A 12,540-nucleotide genomic window follows, 5' to 3' on the forward strand; every position below is an offset into this window, starting at 1 on the left:
GGGATCAATCTCAAATAGATGAGAGAAGCACATTTCCACTCTTGCCAGGACCAGGAAGAACCAATCACCCACACTGCCTCTCTCGCTCCTGGACATTTCCCAGCAATGCAGTATTGGCAACCCACTAAGCTGCAGTTCATTACAGAACATCAGCTGCGCGAGAGACGGCCGTGTTTATTGCTTTATTAGAGGTGAGCAAAGGTGGCAAGGTGGGGCACTAGTCGTACCACCGCCATTGCCTTTTGTACAAGGTAGGTTTCCATACCTTAGTCGCTTAATTCCAAGCCTGCCCTTCTCAGCACTGAGGTCGCAGTGGCTCTGACAGCCCCAGCCTCTTCAGAACTCCCTCCTGCCCTCAAAGGGAAGCAGTGTCATCCACTGGAGAGGCGGCCAGCGAGCGGTGCACTACCAGATTAATACGATGGAAAGCTTCCAGATCCCGCAAAAGACCCATTAACTCATCATACAAGAGCACCCCCCCCACACCTATTCTGTTCTTAAGGGTTTTAAAATTCCCCTTAGCTGGTTCAGTTTTAAACGATATGCTCTTAGGGCCTTATAAAGACGTGTGATGGAATGGGCCTTGGCCACAAGCAAGTTTTTACCATGTCTACAGACAGAAACGAATGGGGAAAAAAAGTCACCGTGGTGCAATAACGAGGAGCTCAGCGAAGGGATGTCTCCAAGAACAGGAAGAGCCCCTCGAGTTCACCCACCTCCAAAGGTAGAATGCTCAATCCCCTAGGCACCCCCTCTTTGACAGTGAAATTTAAGATAATCTGGGTTTTACCCACCCTTAGGGATATCAGTTCATGTTCTCCCAACTGTCCACCCAAGTAATGAGCCCCCAGTTATTGGTTTTAAACTTTATTAAATCGCCTGATTTCACTGGCAAACTGTAGTTTAAAGAGTTTGAAAAGACTGCCCCACCCCCCACACACTTCCACCCAAAAAACCACACCAATACCTAAAACTGGCTTCTGAATTTGGCACTCCAGTCGCCAGTTACAGAACCCATAACTCTGCATGTGGTGTCTTGTTTCACTAACACATAAGCATCCTTAGCCTGACAGCCCAATTAACCGCTGGATTTAGAGTGCAGGAGAAAACGTCTAAATGCAAGGCCAAGCTCTTTCTCTCTCCAGAATGTTTTGAATGACATTTGATTTTAGCCAATATTTAAACTTAAGTTTCTGGAATCTTCTCACTCGGCACGAAAGCAAATCACAAAGACAACATCTACAATTGATCTGGTTGGAATAAATTTATTTGATCTGTCTGTAAACAAGGTGGTTTATCAATTTATGGCATTTGTATGCATAATAAATCAGATGAGTTAGACTGTACCCCAGATGTAAGAAAAAGTGCAGGGAAAGAAGTGAACATAAAATCAGCAACAAGATCTGTTTAATCTGTACATTATTCCACAAGGCCTGAACATCGAGCTTGCACTAAAATATCCCTAAGGAAGTGCCATTCGGGTGACTTTTCTGGGCAGCAGTTAAAATCCATCTCACAATAGCAACAGATTATATCTATATTATGGCACAGGATACATAGATTTTGTATAAAGTTTTCCACAAGACAACCAAAAGTTTTCTTATTCCAACCAATACCATCTCCCATTTATTTAGTGTATATAGTTTAACTTTCAGGGTTTTTCCTTCTTAAAATTAAGTTGGACATAACATTTAGTACCGTGCTTTGACAGACAGTTTCTTGATTCCACATCTTGGATAACTAGAGCACAAGGCAATTTATTCCACAGTTTTCTCCACAGCCTGGGCTTACAGGGTCAAATGCAATAATTCATTTCAAACAGTTTGAAACAGAACGGTTGTCAAATGAGGAGACTGCTGTGTCCAACTCTTACACTGATTTCAGCAGCACGTTGAGATTACTGTTTATTTGATAGTGTATTAAAAAGTTAGCGTTTTACATTTCTGTGTATGGTTGAAGCGAGCAGTCACCCTTTACAATGACTTGGAGCAATTTTTTTTGTAAAATCCCAAGCTGCAACTGAAATTGGTCCTATGAAAGAAAATGAACATACTCCAGATGGTTATGTTGGGATAGCTACTGTCCAAAACGGCAGCGTTTTCTAAAAAAAAAAAGTATATTACAGGAGCTGGCAAAAATACTTAAGTGCCTGAGCTATTGTAACGATGGAATGTCCGTGGGGAACCTAATAGGGGATATGACAAAGAGGGCCTAGGGTGGCAAGTGTACCCACACCTCAACATTTAGGCATTTTGCCATTACACTCAAAAACAATCCAACACAACCATTTACTTGTAAGACCATGTCTAAGTACAACAGCAAAGGCAAAGTACTGCAACTCGGGGGGGGAAACTCCCCCCCATGTCAGCTGCAGGAATCAAGAGGAACAAGAAAGGTATAGTGGTTGACAACAGAGGAAAGCAGACCCCCTGGTGTAGTGATGGTGCTGGTGTAGTGTAACCTACAAGGAATGAAGTCAGATAATGGGGGTGGTGGGGGTGTGGTGGGGTGGACAGGGAAGATCCAAGCTTTTGATGGGACAGGGAGTGAGCAAGTCAAATAAACTAGAAGATATGCATGCAGTTCTCCCTCCAAGACATGCTTCAGAAAAGGAAGACAATATGAGCTTGGTAACTGCTCAGAAGGCATTGATCAATCCAAGATTGTACTACCGGCACCCTCACACAAAACATCAGCTGTTGAGTTACTCTTGACCTACCCTCCATTGACCTACAGTCCTCTGTATGTTAATGCCAAGCAGTGCCCAGATTTAACATAAATCGGCCCAGTTTTTTTTCCTTTTAAGTTTTTTCTCTTTTTTTTGTTTTTTTTTTGGTTGTTTTTTTTTTGCGATGTCACAGTAATAACATGCGTGTGTTAACTATGGTGGGAACAGTAGTGCCAGAATGGGATTGGTTACACAGTGTTAATGCATACAAGTGAAGGGAGGTGGAGAGTCGAGGATATTAGAGTGAAGGGGAGTCAAAAAACAAAATGGGAGGGGAAAAAAAAAGCAACTACCGCCTACAGCAGGGTAGCACTGCCAACGCAACAGTGATGAAAATGAGCTGCTAGATGGGTGGGGACAGGCTGCTTAATATCCAGACTTCCTCAGGTATTCAGCCATGGTAAATGCTTTCTTGTTGAGCTGCCCTCCATGGATACCTTCCTTTCCCATGACTAAAACCAATGCTGGAGTACACAAGGAAACAAGAGAACAAAAGTGAACAAAACTAGAAAAAAAAAGTCTTTCCCCACTAACACAGGGATACAAAGGAGAAATACCCCATTACCCTCCATTGCTATTAATTTTTCCAAGACATTAACGCGAGTGCTTGAGAGGGGAAATCTTAATAGCAATTTTAGTTTTTTTGTGTTTTTCCTTTTTTTTTTGTTGTTGTTTTACTCCCGATTTGACTACGTGACAACGAGCCTGACTGTAAACTAGAACCCCGAATCCCTCAAGTATTTTGCCATTGAGTATGCCTTCTTGTTCAAGCCTCCTCCATGGACCCCTTCCTTTCCCATTACAAGAACCAAGACTGAAAGAAAAGAGATAGAGAGGGAGGTTTAGAAAAACGGCACGTGACAGGGGTTAGGAAGAATAAGTATTCAAGTCAAAGAAACTGTCAAATTAAAAGTTGGCAGGACACAAAGTTAAGATTAGATCAAGGTTATAAGGTTGTTTAATATTGTTTTGAAAGAAAAATAAAGCGTTCATTTTCTTCACCATCACCAGCGCTGAATATTCAGATCAGAGAGCAAGTGAATTAAAGCTCCTATAAAATGTTTAAACTGAACTCGCCCCCATGTGTAGATTACGTTTTGCCTGAGTGACCCATGTTATTTGAATTGAGAAATGCCATTCTTGTCAACACGTGCCGAAGTGGAGACAGAACAGGCTATGTTCTGCCTCTCGGGGAGAGAGAGGCTCCCTCAGAATCACGAGTTCGGAGCTTTGCAAGTGCAAAAGCAAGCTCGGCTGTTGTACAAAAGCTTGAGCCGTGTCTGACTCTCCACCACTGCCGGGGGTCAGTGAGCAGGTGGGCATCAGAAGTAAACCACTATACCTGCGGTGGAGGGTGATGACTGCAGCCTTAATGGCCTGGGGCCACCAGTCACCAACATCTCTAGACCAGTTAAAGGAGTTAATCAGCCCACTCAGAAGAGGTTCAACTGGTCTAAGTCCTCTTATACTGAATGCTCTGGAGATAAAATCCCAAAACAACCGCAGGAACAGTCTGAGGGAACTCCTAATTCCAGAGATTGCTCAACTGCACTGATTTTTTGGGCCAGCATTTCCCCCCCAAAGCAAGCAGTTACCAGTCCTCTTTACAGACTGCAGGACTTCTAGTCTGGCATCTTGCATTTATTTTTAGAACCAACTAGATCTCCAATCCACATTGGATTTTAAAGACTTTTTTCTCATCTGGCTAAAAAAAGGCCTGCTTCACCCACACCAAGCAGCATGGCAAACAATCCAGGGAGAAAGGAGATTAGTTCACTATTAGTATGACAACGGTACAGGGGGAGAAAGTGGCTGGCAAGTGTTCTTTCTAGGTTTGTCCACACAGCACTGATGCCAATTAGGTGGATTGACAAGAATGGAACATTATAATTTCTCTTATGGGGACCAAATGCGTCTTTTGAAAACCTTGTATTTAAGGTGAGAGGAAGAAAAATGTTTTTTTAAAAAGTTTCAACATGGAACTGAATTAACACATTATGCTTATTCAGATCTCTTTCCTCAATACATCTGATTTTGATATTGAGGTGAGTAGATGAGCCTGGCTCCGCCCACGCCTGTGTGCTGGAGAGCCAGCAGGGCTTCAAACGCCAGGTCTTCAAGTAACTGATCTGCTCGTGTCCAGAAACGGTATTTTCCGGATCAGAAAAATACCCAGAATTTGGGGAAAAGGATGTACAAAGTCTTATTAAAATTAGCTGTGGTATAAAATAAAATGTTAGAGAGTAAGAACACAAACATGCAGCTGTCAGTAGATTTCCCTCCACCAAGATGAGCCATTTAGCAGAAAAGTGATCTATCAAACCATACAGCAGTTGTCTCAACCTCAAAGCCTGGTGGGCCTAGTGTCTCCCAGTTTTTGTACGACTATGTAACAAGTTGGGTGGGTCTAATTAGCTATGCAAGACCAATGATCTGGCCTTGAATTAGCTCTGATGTACCTTTAATGAAGTGAAGGTACTGTCACAGAGTGCAGAACTGCTGACTGTTAAACTAACCTGAGTCCAAGTCAAGTGTTCATGCAGGAACAACCATCAGAAGACAAGGAGCTCCAGGAAAGGGGTTCGAGACACCTGCCACAAGGCGGGGAGAATCTCCCTTGGGAAGTTTAATAGTGATAATTCACGGAAAGGTCTTTGAGGTTTGAACCAGAATCACTCTATTCCTTAGTCTGTCAAGGAGAATAGGGACCATACAGGCATACTAAATGAAGGCACAATGCTGAATTGGATATCCAGGATTCAGCAAGGAAATGATTCCCCCCAGCTACATTTCTTCTCAAGATCTTATTAAATCATGATTCATCAGCACTTTTGTGCCCATAAGTGTTCCAAGGTGTTTACTACCCAATAGCCTGTTGAATTGTATAAAAAGCTTGTATTGAGGAAATAATATCCTGGAAACCGTTTTACAGATCTTGGCATCCAGATCTAGACAGATACGAACTGGTAAACCCAAGATCAGGACCCAAATACAGAAAGTCTCACCCCCCCACCCACATGATGCTGGAGTATCAGACATTTTGCTCAGTCATACTAGGAAGAGCCAAGCATGATGAAGCAAAACTCAAAAGCAGTCTCACCTAGTACCCAATACATATTGAGGAAAGAGATCTTTAAAACTATACCAATGACATTACATTTTGGAAAAACTACTACAGTTGCTCATCCCACAGACTTTAAAGATTCTAGGTCATGCATTTCAGAGAAATTTTGGAATAGTCAGTTTTAAACTTAGATCTACAATTTAAGAAGTTATTTTATATAAAAAGTAGTACATTACCTTTTCCGGCTCTGCCTACAGAAACATTATATGTTGGCTCTCCACCTTGACTCTTTGTCCTGATGTCCATTGTCCAGTCCCCTTCAACATGAAGACTGTCTCTGATCACAGAGCACTTCTTTGAACCTAAGGTCAGACCGCTGGTGAAGAAACCCTCTCGGTCTTTTCCAACTATCACATCAATTTCTTGGGGCTAGAAAGTACAAAAAAAAAAAGAACTAAGATTTTGTACATTTTAAGAAATGTCACCCACGTCAATGTTCCACGTCATCCTGCAAGTAAAAATTCAATTCTGAAGAACCTCACCGGACCCAGTCATATCTGAATTTAATCCTATGCCACCTAAACCTCCTCTACATGGAGAGATCAGCTGTTTCTAAATGCAGTGCAGGGGACAAACTGCTGAGAACACCATCGTTTTCCCACCCCCATCACGTTCGCAAGAGCAACCCCTAGTGCGTCATGAAACCCACCACAGTGGCAGGTCATCCAAAGAATAAAGAGGTGCCCCCCCCCAGGAAAAAACCGTCTGGAGATGCGGCACAGCAGTCCCAGCCCAGCGAAAGCACACAGAGCGAGGCAGCCCTGCTCTGCCGAGGGCGTCACGCTTTGTGCCTGGAAGAGCAGAGCCGGACCCCTCCGGCCCAGAGCCCGCACGACCCGGACTGACCGGCCTCGCCTGGAGGGAGGCGACGTCACGCCAGGCGACGGCATTTTTAAGCTGCCGAGATTTTTTTTTTCTAAAAAAAGGGAGTTCCACGGTAAAAAAAAAAACCACACACACAAAAAAAAAGACAGCAGTGCATCAGTTTCCTGCACGGCGGTGTCACACGGGGGGTCCGTGTGCAAGTGGGCTCGACTCGGCCCGGGGACCTGCGGGCTGCCGTCACGCCGCGGCCGCAGTCCAGAAGGTTCCTTGCGCGTCCGCGTTCAGACGTGGGGGGGTGGGTGGGGAATGAATATGAAGGTTGCGGGCTGGTTTGCGAGCCGGGTTTTTTTATTTAATCACCCCCAACCCCCACCCCTGCCGGAGGAAAGCGACCCGTGTGAGAGAAGGCGTCGCCCTCCAGTAGAACTGCACAGTCATGGCAGGCCCGGCCATCACCCCCTCCCTCCTCCTCCTCCCTGTCTCCGTGTCCGCTCCACTCGCACAAACCCCGCGACCACAGCCACTCAGGCGAAGGCGATGACTTTGAGGGCCGCTGTCATGAGATCCGAGCGGGGGGTGGTGGTGGTGGTGGTGGTGATGATGATGATGGGGGGAGAATCTCGACTCTTAAGATCATCATGCATCATTTAAAACCGGCATCCAGATCCGCAATCCGCGCTAGAGCTTTTTTTTTTCCTGGAGTGGTGGGGGTCGGGGGGGGGGGGGGGGGGGGACATTTTGCATGTCAACAAGCCACAAACCCAAGGGGTGGAAAGATGGGACCCGTCGCCATGTGGGAGCGCCCACCCCAGGAGCGGCCGAGCTCGGAAACCGCCGGCTGGAAATAAAAGCCGCCGCGACACGTTGCGCCGCGACCGGGCAGGGGCGAAACGCGGCGGCGGCGGCACCGGACCGCAGAAAACCTCCATCCACCCGTACAAAATGGAGGATATCTCGCCTTCTCACTCGTCTTACAAAAGGTGCTGCCCCATTTTGTCCCCCTCCTCCTCCTCCCAAAAAACAAACAAACTGGACGCTTCGCGGCTGCAAAACAAGCCGCCCGAACGAGACGACAGCAGCTTTTTAAAAAAAAAAAAAAACACCTCCAACACCGCATTGTTGGACATAATGCGGCGAGTTGCCGTGCAAGGAGTCCGAGCTGTTGGGATGAATAAAAAAAAAAAACCCCAGCGCGGGGAGGCGCCATCTTGGGCAGCACGAAGGAGGCGGCAGCGGCGGCGCGGCCGGGATTCTCGAAGCCCCGGTACGCACTGTCCCCACCGCAGCCGCCCCGCTCGCCCGGCCGGGTTACGTCAGAAACGTGGCGTAACTTTCTCCGAATCTGGACGGCCGGCCTGATTTCATCGTCTTCTCTCTCTCTCGGCCCCCCCCCGCCCGCAACGCACCACCACTGCCTTTCCCGCATTGCCGGTCGCAGACACCCGTACATTTAAGTGCTGGGGGGGGAATCCCCCCCCCCCAGAAAACAGACGAAGCCCCCTCCTCCTCCTCCTCCTCTCCCACACCGCACGTTTTGAAGCGACCCACGCGTGGAAATAAAGAGGGCAGCGGGGGCTGTTATCCCGTCCGTCGCCCCTCCCTCCTCCTCCTCCTCCCCCCGTGGAAGTTCCCCTGGAATAAAGATCTAACGGGCCCCCAGCGCCGGGCCTCGGCCTGCGGCTCCCCGGACAACAGGCCCGCCCGGCCCGGGCCTGCTCCTCGGACAGACCGGCCGATCCCCGGGCTGCCCTGACGCCCCCCTCCCTCCTCTCCCGGGCCCTTACCGTCATGCTGTGGAAAGTCCCGCCGGCCGACGCGGCCCAGACGTACTTGGCGTCCGTGTAACCGACGATGGCGGAGTCCTGGCAGCTGCCGTCAGCCATCAAATTATCCACGTAGCTCTGCCAGGACATGCTTGCGTCTCTCTCTCTCTCTCGATCTCTCCCCCTCTGGAACACGACCGGCGGTTAAAGACGGCAGGAGCGCTGAAGAAGACGGGCGCTGGGGGAGGAGGGAGCCGGGAGGTAAGGGGGGAAGAGAGAACCCAGCCGGGGAAGGATGCTGTCTTCTGCTGCTGCTGCTGAGGGGGGATCTGGCCGCGTTTGAACGCCTCGCTGCGGTGTCGGGTGCGTTTGGAAGAAGAGGAGGAGGAGGAGGAGGAGGAGAAGAAGGAGCCGCAGGACTGGGGGGGAGGATGTCTGAAGTCGAAAGCGTGTCTCCAGCGGCAGCCACAGCCCGGCGCTCCGTCTCGTGCCCCGCTCGGATCTGAGCTCGCGCTGCGCGGCGGCGCCGAGTAACATTCGGGCAGCGCGAGCGGGGTGTAGTCCCTCCGCCAGATCACTCCGCGCGGCTGCGCTGCGGCCCGGCCCGCCTCGCCTCGCCTCGCCCGTAGCAGAGCCTGGCGGAGGGATCAAGCAGGAGGAGGAGGAGGGGGGGGGGAGGAAAAAAGGGCCGGCTGAGGAGGAGGAGGGGGAGCCGCAAAAGTCCGGGTGGGGAACAGTCAGGATCGTGACTGAACTTCACCTTCCCTTGCCGGACGTGGTCGGGTTCGGACCCGGTCCGGGAGATTTCTATGTTGTTGTGGAGGAGGAGGGGAATAAAATAAAAAAAAAAACGTTTTGCAGTTTTTGGAGGTTTCATGTTTTTTTTTGGCAAGCGGGAGGTTTCCAAGTTGCCCCGTTTAATAATCCAATCTGATATTTAAAAGCGGTGGGTAGTCATTCTGATGAAGGGGAAAGCGGCTCGTCTGCTAAGCTCTTGCACACACACACCAGCGCAGAGCACCCGAATTGCCCCTCTGTAAAATCAACTTTGGGTCGTTCTTCTAATCTAAATCTTTCATGCAGAGCCTAACCCCAACACAATTCGTTGATATAGATGATAAGGATTGTATGGCTACTTTTCCATTATCAGAAGTTCGGCAGGAAGGTTTAATTGGACCTTAATTGTACCTAACGCTATGAAAATCTGTTTACACGCGAAGTTTAGGTAACACAATCACGGTCAGTGCAGGGTGCCCAAATTAAATATTGCAAATCAATCAAGTACTGAGGGAGCATTTGTGTTTGACAAAGTAATAGAGGGGTTTCAGGATAAACTATTTCAGGATAATTTAATTTAAATATTTAATAACATAATTTTATTTCAGGGTAAACTTATTTTTGTGTAGAAACCGTTCCCTGGAACCGGCCGGTCTCCACAGCTCTGTGAAAGACATCCACCACCATCCAGACCTTCAACAGCAGGGGCCCCCAGCCCAGTCAATCCCAGTCCAGTCCCGTCCTGTCCAGCCCAGTCCACTCCAGTCTGGTCCAGTCCACTCTAGTCCAGTCAAGCACAGTCCAGTCCAGTCCTTTTAAATGCAGTCCAGTTTAGTTTAGACTGGTCCACTCCAGTGCAGTCCACTCCAGTCTAGTGTCATCTAGAGTCTAGTGTACTCTAGTCCACTCCAGTCCGTCAAAATCCAGTCTTGTCCACCCCAGCCAAGTCCTCATCCGTCCAATCCACTCCAGTCTAGTGTACTCTAGTCCAGTCCAGTACAGAACTTGAACTTTATTGCCATATGTAACTGGTACATAAACTGGTACAATGGAATTCTTACTTACAGAAAGTCTCTCGATTGTAAAACAGGTGTAAAAACACAAAGTGCAGACAGTGCATCAAGACAATAGACAAACAGTGGACAATGTACAAGTCAACATGTAGACAGCTTGAATGTGTACAATACAGCCCAGCTCAGCTCAACCCACTCCAGACCCTTCCAACCTAATCCAGTCCAGTCCAATCCAGGCCCCAGGGACCTCTGTTCCAGCTTCCAGCTCCAGCTCTATGTCACCCTTAAATAATCAACTGCTAAAGACTTGGAACAATTTCATTGTGACCAATTAAGAAAATGATTTGTTTAAATTAAGACACTGAAGAGACCAATTGGGATTAAAATCTGGGTGCCCTTCGGATGCCAATTATTGGAGATCTCTAAATTGAATGGATTATTGCTTAGGTGATCGATAACTCACAGGTGTTCCCCACCTTTAGAAACCGGTGACCACAGGGTGGCTATTGGTCGTGAAAGATGGGATCGGAGTGGAGTAACCCATTTGCCTGCCCCTCAGAAATGTGCAGAACCCATAGCCACACCATGACTAGAGCAGATCACCTCTCTGACGCTTGGGTGATCCCCCCCTTTGCACTGAAACCGGCCTAGTTTGAGGGTGATCTCGTATTTCTGTACTTCTAAAGGTGCTGCCACATTAACTCCACACCTCTAACCAAAATTCATAACTGTTTTTAAAGGACGGGGAACTCTCCTGCAATACTGACGTGAAAGCCGGCTGGGTGGTGTTAATAATCATCGTGACAGCAGAGAAGCCAACCAGCCTTGGTGGCGCATCTTTAGGCTCTGGAGGGAAACAGAGGCATCTAGAGAAAGCCCACACAGATGTAAGGAGATCGTGCAAACTCCACATGACTCCACAAACCTAAAAATAAACAGAGTTTAACGACAGGAAATTGATTCCAGTTGTCAGATCACGTAGACACATACCTTAGCTTTGTGCAACAACCTGAAACTTTCAGGTACCATAAATAATATTATTGCTAAACATATGCCATTCTAATCTGCAAGAGAATATAGAATACGAATTTTTGTATAAAAATGCATTAAGTCCTGTTCTACACCTGCATGCTTTGGAAGCACTGGCCTACCTGTATACAAAATAAACAGAAGGATTCCAGGCCTGAACAGAAGCCAGAAGTCAAAAGATGTGATAAAAAAGCTACACGATTAAAACACCATAAGATGCAGAAAAAGTTTGTTTCTGGGTACCTAAACCTTGCACTGATTTTTATAAACCCTCTTGACAAACATCTCTTCGGACAAACACAACCGATGTCCAGACATAACAATGATATAATTCATATAATAGAATCTGATATAATAAAATGACCGATCAGGAGCATAGTCTTGCTGTATGCAGAATCACCCTGAGAAATGCCTTGCCTCGTACTGACCTGAGGCACCGTGTGATGGCAAAATCATTTTTAATACATTTACTAGGAGCGTTACCCCTGTTTCAGGCTGATATTCCAGGGAAGGACCCAGCTCAATCCAAGCACGAAACGTTGACTAAGTTCCCATCAGTTGCTGTATGGGCATGGGGCATCTCCTGACACTGTTTACAGCGATTACTGTCTTAGCTTTCTCCTGTTCAAAGCACTACAACCCGTGTAGACATATTCCCACAGGACAAAAGTTTGGAATATTTCCTTTTTTAGAAAAAACATACTTTTTTAATTTAGAAGCTATGGGATAGACGATGAAAAAAGAAGTGTTTTAAATTGAGCTGATTGAAATAAGCCAACCCTGCAAAGCGCTGTGTGTTAATAGATACTGGGGTGTTGCTACAGTAGCACTGGATTGTCACTGGGGGAGGTATTTTCCTCATTTAATCTTCACACTTTTGACCCTCCCCTGCCTTATTTCTTGTAGGTTGTATGTCTGCGTCCACATATTGCTGATCTTACATTGCTTCCTCAGTTGTCTCAATGTAAGAGACGGTCCAGGCTTTTAAAAGCAGACAGTAAGTCAATCTTTGGGAAGAACATCTTAAAAGGTGCCTGTAAGTCTCAAGGTGAATCACAGGGATAGTCGCATTCCCTAACTCCTCTGGGAAGAGAACTTCACAGTCGGAGATGATGGACCAGCTGCCAGTGTCAGCCACCGGCCACGGTCCAGCATCAGCAGAACTCTGCACTGAGACAAAAGCTGAGAGACATTAGGGACAGACAGGACACACACTGTCCCTCAAACACACTGGGGTTTTGTTTGTGTTGCCCTTGCCTTTTAATTCCCCTGAGGCCATTT

At 47.3% G+C, this 12,540-nt stretch overlaps 1 protein-coding gene across 2 annotated transcripts; it reads right to left on the reverse strand.

Annotated features, from left to right (window-relative positions):
- Window positions 1–1,249: 1,249 nt before the first annotated feature.
- LOC102687042 (profilin-2) lies at window positions 1,250–9,038 on the reverse strand. 2 transcript variants are annotated; one of them, XM_006637418.3, is made up of 3 exons: window positions 8,462–9,025; window positions 6,029–6,221; window positions 1,250–3,192 (listed from the first exon to the last, which is right to left on the reverse strand). In XM_006637418.3, the coding sequence occupies exons 1-3, from the start codon at window positions 8,588–8,590 to the stop codon at window positions 3,095–3,097; spliced, it is 420 nt and encodes a 139-aa protein (XP_006637481.1). In that variant the 5' UTR covers window positions 8,591–9,025; the 3' UTR covers window positions 1,250–3,094. The 2 variants fall into 2 exon arrangements, with proteins under 2 accessions (XP_006637481.1, XP_006637482.1); XM_006637419.3 differs by having other exon boundaries at window positions 3,100–3,542; window positions 8,462–9,038.
- Between the last annotated feature and the right edge of the window lie 3,502 nt (window positions 9,039–12,540).

The sequence above is a fragment of the Lepisosteus oculatus genome, chromosome 13, assembly GCF_040954835.1.
Source record: "Lepisosteus oculatus isolate fLepOcu1 chromosome 13, fLepOcu1.hap2, whole genome shotgun sequence".
In the NCBI taxonomy this organism is placed as follows: Eukaryota; Metazoa; Chordata; class Actinopteri; order Semionotiformes; family Lepisosteidae; genus Lepisosteus; species Lepisosteus oculatus.

Bases quoted from the DNA above. Each gene is read 5' to 3' on its own strand.
- LOC102687042 (XM_006637418.3), bottom strand. From the start codon at position 8,590: ATGTCCTGGCAGAGCTACGTGGATAATTTGATGGCTGACGGCAGCTGC. The intron at 6,222-8,461 runs GTAAGGGCCCGG...TGTACTTTCTAG, and splicing joins GGACTTTCCACAGCATGACG to CCCCAAGAAATTGATGTGAT. The intron at 3,193-6,028 runs GTAATGTACTAC...TGTGTACTCCAG, and splicing joins TGTAGGCAGAGCCGGAAAAG to CATTGGTTTTAGTCATGGGA.